This window comes from Bufo bufo, chromosome 9, assembly GCF_905171765.1.
Source record: "Bufo bufo chromosome 9, aBufBuf1.1, whole genome shotgun sequence".
In the NCBI taxonomy this organism is placed as follows: domain Eukaryota; kingdom Metazoa; phylum Chordata; class Amphibia; order Anura; family Bufonidae; genus Bufo; species Bufo bufo.
The window spans coordinates 197,108,362-197,127,859 of record NC_053397.1 but is presented as its reverse complement, the minus strand read 5'-3'; the positions used below and the strand labels follow the sequence as shown (position 1 = coordinate 197,127,859).

The 19,498-nt window shown below is 46.2% G+C and overlaps 1 protein-coding gene across 7 annotated transcripts in view; it reads left to right on the top strand.

Annotated features, from left to right (window-relative positions):
• The window catches only part of SSBP3 (single stranded DNA binding protein 3), a 46,188-nt gene that overhangs the window by 5,362 nt on the left and 21,328 nt on the right, over positions 1-19,498 (top strand). For all 7 annotated transcript variants that reach the window (XM_040407437.1, XM_040407434.1, XM_040407432.1 and 4 more), the window contains exons 2-4: positions 741-813; positions 2,813-2,874; positions 3,236-3,320. In XM_040407437.1, coding sequence (XP_040263371.1) covers positions 741-813; positions 2,813-2,874; positions 3,236-3,320 — 220 coding nt within the window. The remainder of the gene's footprint in view (positions 1-740; positions 814-2,812; positions 2,875-3,235; positions 3,321-19,498) is intronic.

The following is a 19,498-nucleotide window of genomic DNA, read 5'->3' as shown; positions in this document are numbered from 1 at the left end:
CATAAGGGCTGTATTACACCAACAGATTATCTGACAGATTTCTTGACCAATCATTGGTCAGATGGCGATTTTACATCTTTTTTGTTATACACACTAACTTTTGATCTGATTGGACAGATATTGATCAGATATCTGTGATGGAAACTGACCAAATCACTGAAGTGTGAACTAGGCCTAATGTATATGGCCATCTTTTTAGTTTTTTTCCTGCTTTTCCGTCGTACCTGGTTTATTCCCAGAATGCAAATCGCCACAGCGAGCTCTGAGCCAGCATTGAATGCTGGGGGATTGCAGCTCTGAAGCTTACAAAATAAAATCTCTGAAAAAGGTGAACTTTTGTGGCATCCATCAGACGCGCCGTAAATGTCTGATAGGTGCGGGTCTCGGCCTCTGGCATCCGCTCCTTTCTCAAGAACGGGATAGCGACGTGGATGAAGAGCGTTCTGCGCACGCAGAACGTCCTCTCCTCCTCTCCACGCGCTGCTATGGGACTTAAGAAATTAGCCGAGCCAGCTCTGAACCGTTTTCAGAAGTCCCATAGCATTGAAAGAAGAAAGCCGGGCATGTCCCAGGTGGGGGATATCACTTTAAAGGTCTATGGTACCCTGTGCTCCTTTTCATGACGTGAGTCCTCCACAGACTGTAATTGTGCTTCTTGTACATCGCCCCCTCCACTGTAGGCGTGCTGCTTCCTAGGATAAGAAGGATCCATCCTTATTGTTTTCATCTCTCTTTTCTAGGCTTGCTCTTTACGTGTATGAATATCTACTTCATGTTGGTGCCCAGAAATCTGCACAGACTTTCCTGTCAGAGGTAAGATCTAGATGTCTATATTGCTATCATTTAGGCCGGGGCTCCACGGGGACATTATGTACGGCAATTACTGCAGTCACGGTAGATCGCAGGGCAATAGCAGACATGATTGCCGTGAATGCTTACCTACGGAGGTGCGTGAAGTTGCATGTGTACATGTAGTTTCATGCACCACGTAGGTTATCCCTAACGGCAGTAATGCAATTTCCATGTGGTTAGGCAGTGTGTGCAATCGCTGTGGTGCCCTCTGCTAACCCCCCCCCCCCATAGGGTAACATTAGCAGTATTGGCTTATCGTCTTGCACTAGGATCTATTGCGATCAGAGCTCTGACTTAAGACGGGCCCAGGCCTGAGACATCTGCAGAATGCAGGCCTCTATTTACAGCAGACGTTATTCTGCATGTGCCTCTCAAGCTTCCATAGGCGACAGGAAAGTCAGGACACTTGGGTAGATCTCACACCTCCTGCTTGGAAAGGAAACGACTGATACATATGGATGTCCCAGGATTTGGGATTGCCACTTACAGCAGGTTTGTCCAGGATTAGAAAAACATGGCTGCTTTCTTCCAAAACGACCACCAACGCTGTCCCTGGGTTGTGACTGGTAATGGCAGCTTGGTTCCATTGGCGTTAGTGCTCATGACTTTGGGTTTTATCTGTGTGTTTTTTTTTTTTTTTGTGGATCAGATATGGACCCGTTCACTTCAGTGCCCGTTCCGCAGCGCCCCCCCCCCTTCCCAAAAAAAAACCATGTCCTACCTATTCATGTCTGTTTTGTGGACAAAGATAGGGCAGGACGTACCGTTCCGCAAAACACATGGCGGTATCTTGCGCATCCGCAGTTTGTAGATTCGCAAAAATAGTGCATGAGGCGTTAGTGGGGCAGAGCTGCAGTACCACATAAAACCTGTGGACAGAGTCGGTTCTTTTTTTTGGAAGCCATGGTTTTTCTGCTCCTGGACACTGCTTTAATTTATTGCTGAACTATTAAAGGGGTTGTGTTATTTCAGACTTTGATGGCATATCCTAGTGATAGGTGTGAGTCCCACCTCTGAGACCCGCACCTACCTATCTCCAGAAGGGGCCCCTAAGAGTGAAGGAGAGCGCAGCGTGCTCTTAATTTCTATGGGACTTCTGAAAATAGCCAAACTATTGCACTCGGCTCTTTTCGGAAGTCCCTTTAGAAATAAACAGAGGGCGTACGCAGCTGCTCTCTGCTCACCTCAGGAGTCCCACCACAAGCGTCTAAGATGAGACAACCCCTTTAAAGTCAAAAAGACCGGGAGAGCTCCAACATGGCGCAGTCTGCTACTGAAATTGTGACCAGTCATACATTTTAGTAATTTAAAGGGCTCTTCCAGGACTTAAAGGCTGTAAGTATCAGATCAGTTGGGAATGTGATGTGCGGCACCGGATCTACACCTCGGTCCGTTGTGTAGTGCTCGCACCTGGTTACTGTAGCACTGCCGTTCACTTGGTGCCAGACACAGATGGCGGCAGCTTACCTCCCGGGAGAATGAAAAGATCAGGCGTTGTAATTCAATGCCCCTGATCCTTATCTCCCCTGACATCTGTAGATAGAGTTGGAAGCTCCCCATATACATTAGATCAGGGATCGGCAACCTTTGGCACTCTAGCTGCTGTGAAACTACAACTCCCAGCATGCAAACATGTTTGGCTGTTCTTATAAATCTCATAGAAGTGAATGAAGCATTCTTTTCTGTGTTAACTCACAGAAGTTCCAGGGTTGTATATGTTGCCGTTATCTTAATTTGTCTTCGGTTAAAATACAGACATCAACTCCCTCCATCTGTTTATTGACATTCTGGGAGTTGTAGTTTCTGAAAAGATGGAGTGCAGGAGATTGCTGATCCCTGCATCAGACTGTCACCGGCAGAAAGTCTGTGTATGGGGGGGGGGGGGGGGGATTTCCTGTTTATTTATTTTTTCTATTTATCCTATTTTTGCAGTTTTAAATGTCATTTATTGTTCTTACAGATAAGGTGGGAGAAGAATATCACATTAGGAGAACCTCCAGGATTCTTACATTCATGGTGGTGGTGAGTGAAACATTGAGCAAGTTTCTGTCTGTGTTTTGTTGTTTTTTTATTTTTTATATGCAGCTTGAAAACCACATTGTCCAAATTTTACCTAAATGTGACGGAGATTAGTACTATACAAAAAAAAGTGTTTTTTATGGTGTTGCCTTTTTTTTTTCTTCCTTTGCTGCGATTTTGTCTTGGGTTGTTTTTCTTCATTACCTGTAATGAAATAATTCTTAGTTTTTTAACAAAAATATCACAATAATTGGTGATGCCTGTAATATGACAAGTGACGAGACATGCAGTACTTTTACTTTCCATAGTATATTATATTAGTTTGTCGTCTTACTCTGTTCTTCTCCCTCTTCTTTGCGCGCAGTGTATTCTGGGACCTGTACTGTGCAGCGCCCGAGCGCAGAGACACCTGTGAACATTCAAGTGAAGCAAAAGCTTTCCACGACTATGTAAGTAGCCGGAGGTTTTGGTTTTATCCCCTGTTGTTCTGGATATAATGCACAGATAAAATGTGGTTGTTAATAAAATGGTGAATCCACTTAGGCCCCTTTCACATGAGCGAGTATTCTGCGCGGGTGCAATGCGTGATGCCAACGCATTGCGCCCACATTGAATCCGGACCCATTCATTTCAATGGGTCTGTGTACATGAGCGTTAGTGTTCACGCATCACTTGTGTGTTGCATGAAAATCGCAGCATGTTCTATATTCTGCGATTTTCACACAACGCAGGCCCCATAGAAGTGAATGGAGCTGTGTGAAAATCGCATCAGCAAGCAAGTGCAGATGCGATGCGTTTTTCACGCATGGTTGCTATTAGATGTTTGTATACATTCAGTTTTTTATAACGCGCGTGCAAAACGCATTAAATCGCATTGCACCCGCGCAAACAAGTGAACACGATCGCAGGCAAAGCTGAATGACTTTGCCTACAAAATCACGCAGTAATCACTGAACGCATCCAGACACTCTCGTCTGCAAGGGGCCTAAGCCTCCTTTCACACGAGCGTGATGGATTAGGTCCGGGTGTGTTTAGTGAAACTCGCACCATTTTGCAAGCAAGTTTTGTCTCCAATTGCGTTCAGATGCGTTTTTCACGTGTGTAATAAACAGAAGGTTTACAAACAACATCTCCTAGCAACCATCAGTGAAAAAGGCATTGCATCCGCACTTGCTACCGGGCCTCATTCACTTCTATGGGTCCAGGGCTGCATGAAAAACACAGAATATAGAACATGCTGCGTTTTTCACGTAATTCAGAACTGATGCGTGAAAAAAAAAGCGCTCATGTACGCAGACCCATTGAAATGAATGAATCAGGATTCAGTGCGGGTGCTATGCGTTCACGCCACGCATTGCGCGCGCACGGAAAACTCGCTCGTGTGAAAAAGGCCAAAAGGTGTGGTCTGTCAGAACTTTTACGGTTAATTCCCATTGTGTATGTCAGCAGTATATATTGGATGCATGTCTCTGACTTATGCCACTGGCTGAGCATTCTTTGGCACCTATGTCCCATAAGGTCCTATGTATAACATGGGAGCCCTTGGATATTCAATGCAATTCTGGACCCTCTTGGATGAATTACTAGAAGTTTGCACTGAAGATCCAGCTGGGTGTTACTAGTTGGGGCGTGTCCCTGAACAGTCTGACACACTATGCAATCAGTGCTACCAGTAGCAGACTGTTAATGGACACGCCACCCTACTGATAACACCCAGTTTTACCTTTCTTCTAAAGTTTTAGTAGGAATAATAGAGGACTGGAACAATATAGAAACAAAGACCACAATTATTTCTTGGGGAATTCAAACAGTTACCAAAAAGGATGACGGGGGCTTGAAATCCTGGTAAATGATGAATTCGGCAGTGTCAGGACCTGATTCTTACATCTTTGCTCATCATGGCGGCTGCCTCACACACATTGCTTTTAGGTGATCCGCAGGCTCCATCACCAGCCTGGATTGACTTTGTCAGACTCCCCTTTCCTCCAGTATGGACAGATTGTTACTACCTCATGGTAACTGGTCGTCCTCCTGTGGAGGTGTTTGTTGATCTCTTGGTGACGGGCTTTCTGCATAAGTAACATGTGCGGTGTAGTGCTGGCGGACAGTGATTGCTCGGTATTTCCTCTGTTGCCTATCCGTGTTGTATATGGCAGCATTACCGTGAAGATGCACATTTGTGGTTTTTCCAAATTATATATATTTTTTTTTTATGGTTGTTTCGATAACTGGTGTGCTGCATATGCAATGATCTTGCCATTTTTACATTTTTTTTGGGGGTCAGCTACTCGTGCATGATATTTCAATAGAATTGAAGTATAAGCAGCTGCCAGATACCCCTGAATCCACTTATCTCTGGACAAAGATCTTCTATCGTGAGCTGATGATTATAGACTGTTCACTTTTGAATGCAATTATTAGTACAAAAAAAAAAATTGTGAAGAAAACATTCTGGTGTTTTGCATCTACAAACAGCCCAGTGTGTACCCCCTTCCTGCGGTCACAGGATTGTCCCCTCCTGCACCCCTTACCAACCTACAGACTAAGGGTCCATTCACACGTTCGTATGTGTTTTGTGGACCGCACATCGCTGGCACTCTCATAGCAATTTGTGGACAAGAATTGGACATGTTCTATTTATTAATTTTTTTTGCGGACAGCACATTCCGGACCCATTTTGCAGACATGTAAATGGACAGGGCTCATCCACATAAACAAATTTTCTTTCCTTGTCCACTATATTCTTATTTTTATTTTTTGGTTCCGTGGACGGTCCGCAAAATACATTCATTTCAATGGGTCAGCAAAAAAAAAAAACAGAAATGACTCCGCATGCATTCTGCTTCCGTATGTCCGTTCCGCAAAGAAAATAGAACATGCCCTATTGTCCATGTTACGGACAAGGATAGGACTGTTCTATTAGGGGCCAGCTGTTCCGTTCTGCAAAATACGGAACGCACACTGACGTCATTTGTGTTTTGCGGATCGCAAAATACAAACGGTCGTGTGCATGAGCCCTAACAGTGGAGGGCAAGGAGTAAAACATGACTGGAGGGATCAGAGTGCTCGCTGGATTTGTTTGTAGTCTGTAACCATAGCGACACATGGTTCTGAACTTGCTTCCTAACTTTTTTTTATTTTCTGGTTGCATTGGAGGAGTAACAATGGCTTGCAAAATGTTCATGACCTTTGCAAGATTGTCCAAGTGCCTGAACTATAATGGAGGAATGTTAGTAGAGGCGGTTCGAGTTGTGTTCAGCAATGAGATGAGGTCAGCCACGTAAGAAAGATGTCGTCGGGAGGAGAGTCCTAAGAATCTGATGTTTTTTTTCCCCTTGTGTGCCTAGTCCTGTGACCACACATTATCGCCAGGAGTGATCCGGGTGTGTGACCTGAGGGGTCATGTGTCAGGCTCCCATCCTCCACGGCTAGCCTTGTGGGTGGCCAAACCAAAATTTCATGTTTAACCAGTCTGAGTTTCAAGCCTGCATGTAATGTATGGTCACATAACGCATTTGTGCACAGTTTTTAGCAAGGGTACATCCACGTGGAATGTAAAATGTCGCAAACACGAGGAGCTTGCCCTCTGCATTGCAAAAGGTGAAGATCGGCAGAACAACTTGACGTTCTGCGGCTTTAAAATATGCACCATGTGTCGGTTTCTGCACAGATTCCACGCAGGATTCTTGACTCCGTGTGGTTGGTATGTTTTGTTTGAATGGGTGGACTCTGGAAGTGCGGTATTATTGGCCTATTCTTAATATCTGATCAGTGGGGATTTGTCTCCGGACAGCCATTTGAAGAGGTCATGGAGCTTCGGTGAGGGCCGTGGCAGTTTTTTTTGCAGCCATTCATATGAATAGGCCTGAATTGCAATACCAAGCACAACCACTATGCAGTGTATGGCGCTGTGCTTGGTGAGCTTTTTTGGGGATGCAGCGCTCCCCAGAACAACGTGGACTTGCAAAAGAGCGGTTTGGTAGGTTTGCAGGGGGTCTGACACCTCGATAGGAAATCTGCAGCTTGTACGCCCGTGTACCCGATGGAGGCGTCCCATATTCAGAGCTGGTATGATATGGTGTTAATACATGTGTACTACAAGGAAATGGAGAGTTGTCACCGCTCATAAACAAATGAATAAATAATCCGCTGATGGCCTGATCTCTGGCTGGGCCCATAAATTAGTAAGATCATTAGAAGTGTTGATGAAACCTTGTCCTCCTCGCTCTGTCCGGAGGAAGATAGTTTTGAGTGTTTTAGATTTCTGATGAAATATTAATACAGTCAGAGTGGTAAGATATTCAGTAAACCGTCCGAAATCAATATTGCGAGGGAGGTAGTCCGAGGAGGGGGTGTCTCGGACTACCTCCTGCAGGCGCTGTAGCTAAGGCTACTTTCACACTCTCGTTTGGTGCTGATCCGTCATGGATCTGCACAGACTGTATTATCTGAACGGATCCGTTTGTATTTTCTTTAACATAGCCAGGACGGATCCGTTTTCTATTGTCAGTGAAAACAGATTCGTCCCCATTGACTTGCATTGTGTGTCAGAACGGATCCGTTTGGCTCAGTTTTGTCAGACGGACACCAAAACGCTGCAAGCAGCCTCCAGTGGAATGGAGACGGAACGGAGGCAAACTGACGCATTCTCAGCGGATCCTTTTCCATTCAGAATGCATTAGAATGCAAACTGATCCGTTTTGGACGCTTGTGAGAGCCCTGAACGGATCTCGCAAATGGAAAGCCAAAACGCCAGTGTGAAAGTAGCCTACGCTGTAGTCGCTTCTCTGCCCTTCTGGCAGCCAAGGAGCAAGATCTGAGGATAATAAATAACAGGGAAGCATCCCCCCCGTAGGTACTGACTTGCCTATAATATCTGAAGTCCGGATCAGACGGTGGCTTTAAATTGACAGGAGTATTCTACGTTGCCCATGACATAAAATTTATACTTCTTTTCGTCCATGTTTTTAAAATCTCGCAGCACTGATAAAGGATGACTCTTCCTGAGGGTGAATTGACATTTTGGGCGATGAGTCAATGCTTAGTCACCCGTTGGAACACCAAAACTTCCAATTAACTCTCTTTGTGACCGAACGCTGGGTATGTCGCTGCCAGTTGTTTATTATTTTTTTTCCCCCACTAAAAGATGGGAGATCTGACGTCGGATGTTCACAAGTGTAAGAGATTTAAAGAGACAGTAGCCTGGAATTCTGCCTTCTGTCTACATCATATGTAATCTGGTCTTCCATGTAAGAAGCCATTTTTAGGGTACGTTTAGACAACTGTAAAAAAATAAAAGCATTTTTTTTAAGGGGTTCTTTCTTAAACGCTGCACCCCTTCAGATGTATGGGTGTTGGTAATCCATGAAAACGGCCAAAAATAGGACATCTCATGTTTTGATTGTCTGTCTATATTCACTGGCTGTTTAAAACATTTCAAAATGAAAAAAAAAATAAACCTGTTGTGTGAATACATCCTTGGGCTAGGGAAGGCGCTGCCTTGGTTAACCGTATACAGCTTCTACGCTGTGTAGCATGATCCTACACTTGCATTGCTGTCCATCTTACCCATACTTACTGCTAAGATACCCAGTGTATGTTATGCTACGTTCACCTATGCCAATCTGGCTGTTCTCCCAGAGGAACGTCCTGCCGGAGTTCACCGTATTTGGCCACGCCGGATACTGCCTGCTCACTGTCGGATCCCCATGGACTATAATGGTTTCCGTGTGCTTTCCGGCATAAATTCTGGGTTTTGGCCGGACAGAAACTTGTGCATGTGTGGCTTTTTGTCCAGCCAAAAGTTGACTTTTGGCTGGAAAGCTTTGGGATTCCATTATAGTCAGTGGGAATCTGGCAGTGCGGGGCAGTATCCGGCTAGGCTGAAACTTTTCAATGGAAATGTGTAAATGCTTATGTGAACGTACCCTTACGGGGGCAGTAGAGGATAGATTAAAGGGGTTATCGAACCCCCAAATGGGCAAGCCCCTCACACAGATTGTACTTGCCTCACTCCCCGGCACCCGCGTCGCTTCTGCTGCCTTCACTGCCGCCGCTGCATCTCCCCATCGGGCGGATCAAAACATCTGCCGACGGGTGGGGGCAGCCAATTGCTGGCCGTGACAGGAACGAGCCTCCCTAGCATCGCAGGGAAATGCAGCGGCGGACATGCATGCATGCGGGTGCCTGGGAGCGAGGCATGTACAATCTGTGTGAGGGGCCCAGGCATTTTGGATAACCCCTATTAAAGTTTGTGTTGCTGCAGGATCCAACTACTCAGGGTTTGTTTGTGGTCTGTTACCGTGGAGAGGTATAGGTCCGCACCGGAGCTGTATACACAAACCATTCGGAGCTTTGCTTTAATCAATGAGGCCCCCTTTGTCTTCCTTGTAAGACTTAAAGTGGGTTTGAGAAGCAGATGGCTTTCCTTCCCGACAGTCGGCTTCTCGTTCAGTGGAGGTGAAGCGCTGGATTTACATGCAGCGATCCCCTCCACAGTCCTCCGATCCCTTGTCCTCCTACGGCTGTATTGTTTCTGGGCAGCAGGTCGATGTTTAGAAATATGAAATGATAATTTAGGTGCCTGTGTAAACGACAGTTTCACCCGATGAACCAGCGTTTCGCTCGTCCACCGGATGATCGACTGCACCTTTTCACGGGCAGATTGTTGGGCATGAAAGTTCATAAGAATGTTCGTTCCTGATAATCTGCCCAAATATTGGGCTGTGAAAATCCACCTTTGATCTGGCCGTACCCATTAGAGGTGTAACGGCCGAACCTGCTAATCATCCACCTTGCATGGCGGCATCAGTAGTCATGTGGGCAAAAATCGCATGCGTTTTATCACAAAATTGATGCAGAAACCACAAAAAAAACACTGTGAAATGTGATCAGTCTATCTTTGGTGTGTGTTACTGGTTTCTTGGAGGTTTCATATTCCTCTCCACTTTTTGTCTATCCTCAGTGACCAGAGGGTGTAGATCTCCAGGGGGTGCCGGCTCCCGGCCCATAAACCTCACTTATCTGTTTTTATTGTTCTTGGTCAAGGAAACAAAAGGGATACAAAAGCCGTTCACATTTGCAGTTCTGTGCCTCCACATGGCTAAGAACAAAAAGCCTCCTTTCCATGGGAGGTAACGGACAGCAATAAATCAGTGAACCAGACTGGAACACCTCTGCCCCAGCATCGTCCTCCTCATACTGGCGCTCTAATTACCAGCTTTGTGTTGTCTCAAGGGCCCGGCATCTCACAATGCGACACCCCTGGATCGTGCTGAAAAAACTCTTGATATCCTTAAACCCTGGCATGCACGACAAATAGGATGTGGGCGATCATATTCTAACGTGACGTGAAATTCTGCCCTCCTCCTCAGGAGCGCTGAGGTCTTCATCCTTCACAATGTTTTGCTGCTCGGCTATACAGGCAGTGAGGATTAGCTGGACTTCAGCGCACAGGTGTCCTGCGGAGCAGATGTGGATTAAGCCGCTGGCTTCTGTACAGCGCTGCTCGCGTCCCGCACCAAACTGTAGCTCTCCTTATGGCGTATCTGGGACTTGAGAACGTCTTGTGCATGTACATTGCCGCCTGAGGAGAACACCCGGCGAGGACTATAGATCCAGGGTCGAGAGGCCTGTTCCCATCATTTTACAGGCAGCAATGTTTCTGTTCGGATCATAGCAAAACTTGTAATGCTAGCTTCAATTTGATGGAATTTTGCATGGACAATGGGATGTGGACAATTGGGCTCTTCGTCCGTTAGGGGCAACCGCACAGTCATGGTGCATTGATCCATAGGAGTTGCAAGAAAGTACCAAGGCGTTCTGCGGTTACGTTCAACACTGTTTGTGAATATAATTTGTTGCGTTAATATTGGTGAACGGCGTGGCTTCTCCCCCGCTCCATAGAGGACGGTGCAAAGAAATATCACAACCACTAGGATCCGCTATTTTAAACGGTTGCGAACGGCCCCAAAGCACCCGATGTGGGGTCCTGTATTTTCATTTGAAAGGCAAACATGGAGCTGGCCATCCAGTGGGAGATGTAATGTTAAAGTGGTCCTCAAGGCTGCAGATATTGATGACCTATCTTCAGGCCTTCAGTATCCGGCTGGTGAGGGTCTGCCCCACCGTTCAGCTGTCTTGGGCTGCCATGCCCCTGGAAACTATATAGAGTACTATCTGGAGGCAGATGGCTCCGTACATTTTGTATTGGCCATGCTGGGATACCGCAACTCTGCTCCCGTTCAGTACTCTGGTGCCAGAAGCTACATGGTGGATGGAGCCTTCTGCTTCCACTCTGCACACTGCTTGTCCCCTCACACTACAGCAGCCAGAAGGAGCTGGGGGTGCAGGTTGTCAGACACTCACCGATCTGATACCTGCCTGAAGGATACGTCAGCAATATCTGTAACCCAGACAGTCCCTTTGATATATGGAAATATTACAACGTTATTGCATGCATAAGAACATGTGTGGTCGCTTTCGTGGTCCTGGGTTCAATATCCGACCATGGGCAACATCTGCATGGGTTTCTTCTGACTCTTCAAACGTACTAAACACAAAGAGGTGAATTGGCTTCCTATAAAACTGACCCTAGGGTGTTGAGGATGAGCGCCTATATGGCACTTACTAACTTACCTGCTCCATGACCGTCCCCGCGCCTGAAGTCGGCATATGTGAGAAAAGCACGTTACAAATGTCTTTGCCTCCTCCAAGTTGCACCTTCTATGAATTTCAGGTTTGTCGGACAAATTTTGGTGTCCTGTAGAGTCCAATGAACATTGGTTGTACGGTCTATGTAGTCTGTGGTTTTTAAAGGGGTTGTCCAAGTAAAGGTTATTTAAAAAAATGAAGCTGATTTTGCCATTTCCTAAAAAAGTTGGAGCAAAAATTTAGCAGCGTAGCTAAAGAAGGTGCCTTCAAGCTAGGAAATTGAGAAGGAACGATATTGTCAGCTGCCAGAGGGGGAAGGAGGGTGATTCCATTTAATTAGCAGCAGCACCAAGAGGAGGGGGTACAAAAATGCTGAAATAATAGCTATGATTTGCAGTGTTTCTTGCATAAACAAATCCAAGTCATTTAGGGCATTGGTTATGGGATGCCCACTTTTTGTAATTGCACAGGAAGTGATCTGCAGTGTCGCAGCGACAATAGGTGCAATTAGATGTATTTACTGTAGCTTGGGCGGGATGCAGACCTCCTTATAGTGAAAGCTGTGCGGCCACTGATCACTCTGATTCCCCCAGGATCTGTAGGGCAGCTGGGCGTGCCCCCTCGTCCTCCCTGCCTTGTGAAGCAAACAGACAATATCTGCCGGTGGCAGTGGAGGAGGCGCAGGATTCACTTGTCACTCCTTAGCTGAAATAAACAGGAGCTTGTGCCGCTGTGCAAACATAGCCTGTCTCTAATGTCCACGGAGGTGCCAGGGTGAGAGCGAGCGGTTAGATTGCAGAGAGATCACTACTTGGCCGTCGTTTTTAGTAATATATCTACATTCTTCTTTTTTACATTGTATTTTAAGCAACTTCTATTCAGTGGCTGCGTCCACCGATGGTGGGGTTCTTACTGCTGGGACCCCCAGTGGTCAACTCTTACTCATTGGTGTCTGATTTTAGTAGTGCTGTCTGAGCCTCTCATGTATGGTGGGGGGGTCCTCTTGACATTCCCCCAGTGGCAGATGTCGCAGGAAGAAAGGTTTAGGCTGCTGTATTTCAGTATGCCCGATACTTTGTTCTCAAGGGGACATAAGCAGCTGCCCCCATTCATAACACGTGCACGCTCGGCTGACCCGATCAGGCTTGTCTATTGGGGGATATCTTGAGAATTACACATGCACGCTCATCTCGGTCATCCAGAGCATCCCTCTACATTTTAATGGGATTGTGTAAACGTGGCTGCCACGTGTGGACCGCAGCATTTTATATCGCCATAATGCCTTACCTAAAGCTAGCCATGCCTACGTCATTTCAAGGCAGGCTCCTTATGATAATGGGTTAATGGTCTTTACGTTTGGAAGCTGAATGCAGGTCTGACATGGATGTGTACGTGTGTTAGGTATGTCAAGACAAAGGTGGGGATGACATTCTTTTGTGCTGAGGAGATAAAAATGCTTGCTTCCCCTCCCCCAACGTGCATCTGGCGTGAAAAGAATCCGGGAGATTAGGGGTAGAAACTCTGAACTTCCCATCCTCCGTCCATGGAAGACGTTATACAGGCTCTGCAGCTCGGCTCCTTGGTGGTGCTACATAAGATGCCGGGGCGGGCGGCTGAAGGAAGTGTATGTCTCCTACACTGGAGGTTCCTAGTAGCATCACTGCTCCCTGCAGCAGCCGGCCATACATGACTACTTGTATTTCGGGGGGGTCACTTCTGAAGGTTTTCGTCTAGCTTTAAGTTAAAATGAGAATATGGATCCATTGCTGCCATGATCAGTGGCCTGGGATGCAGATTTATAATTTGGCATGAACTGCTTTTTAACTGCAGCTCCTAACCACGACCAAAGAAAATCCGTCACTTTCTGACGGGTATCTCCCATCATCTGATGAGGGTAGGTCCCAATGGTGGGACTTGCACCTATCTCAAGAACGGGGTCCTGCGTTGAGCCAGGAGCGGGACCTGCACTTATCAGACAGTATATCTTTTATAGCAATAGCCCCTTATATCAGCTGACTGTACTACTGTCATGACCCCCGTGATTTGTCTCCTTTTTAGAGTTTATCTGAATTCCAAAAGAGTTAATCTCCCCCTCCCCTCCGTATTAGGTGCCATTCACATGACCGTATTTTTGCTCCATATCCGCTCTGCATTTTTTTTTTTTCTGCATTTCAATGGGGCCGCAAAAAATGCGGCTGTCCACATGTCCGTTCCGCAGCCCCGCCAAAAAAAGTCCTATTCTTGTTTGTTTTGTGGACATGAATAGGCATTGTTTGCAAAAAATGGATGCGGACCTCAAAATGCATACAGTTGTGTGAATGAACCCTTAAAGACAGTAGATTAAACATGGCTGCTGTCTCCCTAAAACCGCATCTCACTTGTCCACAGGTTGTGTGCAGTATTGCAGTTCAGCTCCATTAATTTAAATGGAGAGGTGCTGTAATACCAGACATGACCTGTGGACAAGTGGGGTGCTGTTTTTGTGGAAGAAAGCCGCCATCTCTTCTACTCTGGGACAGCATGTTTAAAGTTTCTTTACATGCTGCCTTGGGGCTCGTTCACACGACCATGCTTGTGTTTTTTTTTTTTTTTTTGTTTGTTTTTTGCAGTACGCAAATTGCGGACCAGAACAGGAGGCCTCTTATAGAAACGCCTATTCTTGTCCGCAGAACTGACAAGAATAGGACAGGACTCATTCTTTTTGCAGGGCCATGAAACGGAGCAACTGATGCGGACAGCACACACAGTGCTGTCCACCTCTTTTGCAGACCCATTGAAATAAATGGTTCCGTATACAGAACGCAAAAAACAGCCCATATACGGAACGCAAAATAAGTTTGTGTGAACGAGCCCTTATTCGGTACAATCCCAGACCCAAGACCATCATCTATGCTGATAACCTTGCATAAGGTCTCACCGCTCGGCTGTCCAAGGTCGCGCTGTATCATTGCGGTGATGACCTCAGGCGATGCCAGTGTCATCCTTCTGACATCATCGTAAAAGTTGGCTTGTGCAGTGGAGCATAAAAGACAATATTCACCCTTCCGGGGCATGAACTGTGAGCACAATACGGGGTAGTTATTTATTTTATTCATTTATATAGCGCCAACTTATTTCACAGCGCTGTACAGAGATTGTCCTCCCTCTCGCCCGCCACTATTCCTTATAATGTAAGTTCCAAATAAGCCATTGGATTGCTTCATGTGTTAAAGGGATATTCCAGTTGTTTGAAGTTATTCCCTATCCACACCGCGTGCTGTCCACATCCATATGTCTGTTCCGCAGCCCCGCAAAGGGGGGTATGGCCCTCGTTCTACCTCTGGGTCCCCCACTGATCTAATAGTTATCCACTATCCTGTGCATAGGGGATGGCTTAAACAACCGGAATACCCCTTTAATGCTTCGAGAGTGGGCGTGCCGTCTGCATCTGATCCCTACTTTTGACAACATAAGGTTACTTTAGCGGAAAGGAACTCCGGCGGGTTGCTGGATCCCGGCCAGACATCATCCTGCCTCTGGAAGGGCCTGTGATTCCTCCGGACCATCTGCTACTGGTAATTTGAAGACTTGTTCTCTTGTGAATAAGACAGTGAAGCCGGATGACTGTTCTTGTGCATCATGAAGGTGCAACCACCCAGTAGTTTTGTGGTGGTCTCGAGGGCTTCACTTTTACCAAATCGTGTTGATATAAAATGCATTAGAATGATCAAGAAAATCATTGCTTGTAGCCCCCCCCATGTCTTCTAGGTCTCCACTCGGGTTGCCCAAATTTTTTAGGTGACTCGTCTGTCCTTCATGGTTGGTCTTTGGAGGGTGAGGTCTCGGACGACAGCGCCATGATGGCAAAACAACAGTTCGATCTCTGCCGTGGTCTGGTCTGGGCTTCCATTGATGGGATGCAGAACCGAAGAAGTCCCAACTTGGCATTCTGCAATTTCCTAGTTCCATATTATAAAAACGGATATTCTAGTGCGCAAAACGGACATTTGCGGAGCAGCCGCACACATGCCGACTGCACACGGATGAAATCTGTGTACTGTCCCCGTAGAAATGAACGGGTCCACGTGCAATCTGCAAAAAACCGTGGATCCAATGCAGACCAAAACTACAGTTGTGTGCATGAGGCCTTAGATCAGGCATCCTCAAACTGCGGCCCTCCAGCTGTTGTAAAACTACAACTCCCACAATGCCCTGCTGTAGGTTGATACCTGTAGGCTGTTCGGGCATGCTGGGAGTTGTAGTTTTGCAACAGCTAGAGGGCCGCAGTTTGAGGATGCCTGCCTTAGATTATTGGGACATCCATCTATGATGTGGGTTTGCCATAAAATGACGTCTTGGAAGGGAACGGTTTTATCAGATACCGTTGGACAGTACGGTGTTAATTGCATGCATGGCTCTTTGTGTCATTCAGAGTCCCCACACATTGTATAGATTTTGATGCAGATTTCATCCTGTGCATTGCAAAAGGTGTAATCCATCCTGCGACAAACTGGCAACATAATGGACATTCTGTGGAGTTCAAAACCTGCATCGCACCCATTGCCCCTACAAAACCAGTGCATGTGCTGGGATTTGCTACCTATTTTCAGTATATGCTGCAATAACGTAGTGCGCAAATTTGTCCTTTTAGTGCCCATTCACACGTCCGCAATTTTGTTCCGCATTTTGTGGAACGGAATTCTGGACCTATTTATTTCTATGGGGCCGCACGATGTGCTGCCCGAATACGGAATTGCGGACCCGCACTTCCGGGTCCGCAATTCCGTTCCCGAAAAACATAAAACATGTCCGATTGCTGACAAGAATAGGCATATTCTATTAGTGCCGGTGATGTGCGGTCCACAAAATGCGGAACGCACATTGCCAATGTCCGTGTTTTGTGGATCCGCAAAACACGCTACAGACGTGTGAATGGAGCCTAACACACACTCACTTGGTCTGACACTTTTTTTTTTTTCTCTCACTAAAAACATCATAGAAACGTCCTGCTTTTTATTTCCATACCTGTTTTTATGCTTTGTTTTCCTAACCGCACCCCCTTATGGGGCACAAGATGTCAAACCACCGGGGGGGGGGGGGACGCACTACGGCTGGGTTCACACATGACTGAATAGCTTTTGGGTCTTTGTGTGGCAAATCCGCAGCGTCGTACCAGCAAGCTGGACGAGATGTTCAGAAGTCTCATGCACACACTGCATACAAAAAAAACACAGCATAGATTGACCTGCAGCATGTCCATTTATGCTGCGCTTCTCCGCAGCGGATTTCACCCTTTTGCAATGGCGTGAAGTCTGCTCGCTTTTCTGCATCTGGTCCATGCAGTTTTTGTTGCATTTTGGGTTTTAGTTTTATTTTTTTGCTGCAGCGGCACCCTTACAAAAGCCAATGCTGACTATTATGCTACAATTTCTGGTACGTGTGGACGTATCCTAAAAGCTTCAAGATACTGCATTTTGGGGGGGATAAAAAAAAATGCCAGAGACCCAAAAAGCCACATAATTAACGATTACCAGCACCAAAAGCAAACAAACAAACCCCAAAACACTTATCCTACCTTTCATATCTCCCATAGACCTTGAACAAACATCTGGAGCTGGGGTTTTTGTTGTAAAAACGCACTAAAAATCTTTGTGAAGCATCCTAAACGGCAGGGTCAGGAGTCCACGGCTGCCTGGCAGGGTTATTGAGCATATGGGTGAGGGCAGGAGGGCTCCTGTGATGTCAGATCATAATCGATGGCTGCTTGGGAACCCCTCTCGGCCTCTGCCGCACGCTGTCAATGTGTCTCCTCTCCCCATAGATCTGCCGCTGTTCCTGCGCCGCTGTCACTTTTTGATGTCTGCCCAATCTGTTGGGCGAAGCGAGAAATAAATCTGAGGTCACCTCTATAATGTATCCGGAGTTATATATACGTGAACTGGAGATACTTGGGGCGTGACCTTCACGACTGAGGAGATTGTTATCCTTTTGCAAACAAGCTGCTTGTTGCGCGGCGAGCGCCGGCCACGGGACAATCCGCCAAACCGGGCAGCATCCAGTCCGCCGTCTCTTCAGGCTAAATGGTTATATCTGTTTCCTTGCACCGTGCGATATGAAGGGATAGGCCGAGGGGGGCGTTGGCAGCCGTGTTCTAGCTTTGAAGAGCCGTTTCCGGGGTTTGGTTTTATTTCTCCGGGTCTTGAACGGCACGTGGCGACCACTGTAGCAAGTCATTTAAAAGTTTGTTATTTCCCCCCCCCCCCCTTATTTTACGCAGTCCCCTGCTCTACAATAAAAAAAAATCCCTCTAAAATTGGAATGATCACTTTAAATATTTGCGTTGCGCGTTCGTACCTGTCAGCCATCTTTGCACTCTCCTTTAAACGTTGACCAGAAGTCATTTGTATGAATGACCCTTTAGCTTTTTTATTTTATTTTTTGCTTTGTGTTTTAAAAGTCCAATGTTACAGCGCAGAGAGCACGCATATATACTCATATTGCGGCACGGTGCAGCCATCGATTTGTGCAGTACCGTGCACCCATAGTGACATGTGCGGCTTTTTTTTGTACCTTTTTTCGATTTAGTACTGTATACGGAGGTTCTTTCCGTCATTCATTCTATTTCTAGGGGGTTATACCTCTGTGATGGGGTGCAGTATGGAGACCCCATGTAGCAGGGCTTGGAGAGTGCCTATGGGTCCGTAGTACAGAACCGCGGCGCCATGTGCCTCTATGCGTGTACTTTTCATAGCGTGCTGCTTCGTGACAAAACGAGGTCTTGGGGCAACTTCTTCCTGGACGTAAGCAGTTCATGTATGTTTTCTTTAGGTTTCCACTGGTGCTGGGTTGGAGATCAGGCTCGGCTTTGTTTCTCGTCCTCACACTCTTGGTCCTTTCTTTTTTTTTTTTTTTCTCAGAGATTTGTGTCTGTGCAGCAGTTCAGGGGTTAACGCCCTGTGGTTCAGAATAGGGCAAGCAGCTCTGCTGAGGACCCTGAGCAGATGCATTGGGTGGGGGTGGGGAAGGGGCAGTATTTGCATAACTGATTAAGGCCTTCAGGGGGATTACTGGCAAAGGTGGGGGGGAGGGTTTGGTGATGGCACAATGGATGCTACAAAGGATGCAGATACGCGGCATTCCCCCATAATGCCCTTTTATTGTAAGGAATTTTTTTATTTTTTTTTCTAGGCCTGACCCCAAGCTAAATCTATGCGTCAGATGTACGTGCATATATATAAAAAATAATATATGGTTATGAGACTTGCTCTTAATAGTGCAGTCCTCTACAAGACCGTGAAGGTTGCAGCAATGAACCCATTTTACTCAATTGGCGATGATGGGGTTAATCGCTGTGGTTTCCTTGGATACGGCCCCCTTATATGCAGGTGACTCAGTGGACGACTTCCTGATCTCCTCCATGCTTTACACTATAGACTCTCTGGCATCTAAAGTATTTGTGTCTGTGAATGGTGGTGCCTCTGAAACCCCCCTGTTCCCTTTCACTCTCCCCAGTCCCAATTTTTTTTTCATTTTAATTATTTGCCTAATTTTTCATGTGCGTTTATTTCCATTCCTGAAATATATAAATATATATAAAACAGTAAATCTATAGATGATCATATGTATTGCCTCCATGGATAGTAGTCCTATACCAGGCTTGATTATAGGTGCCCATAGACATTAGATTAATGTGCACTGGTTTGGTGGGACTAGCTGAACTTCCGATTATATGGGGGCGTCCCAGAGTTATTGGACATATTGGATTTCAGCATGCTTGATCCTTTATTCCCATGGGAGAGAAGTCTGCAGCCGCTTATTCCCTGCTCCCTATATGGGGAAGGGGTCAGGAGTAATATCCGGTTAGCTATCTAAGGTGTTTGGCTATTTTTTTAATCCGTGTGATATCCGCCTTTTTTATTTTTTCATTCATTCATTTATTTATTTTATTTATTTATTTTTTTCCCTAGATGGCACACTGACCAAATCGTTTCTATGG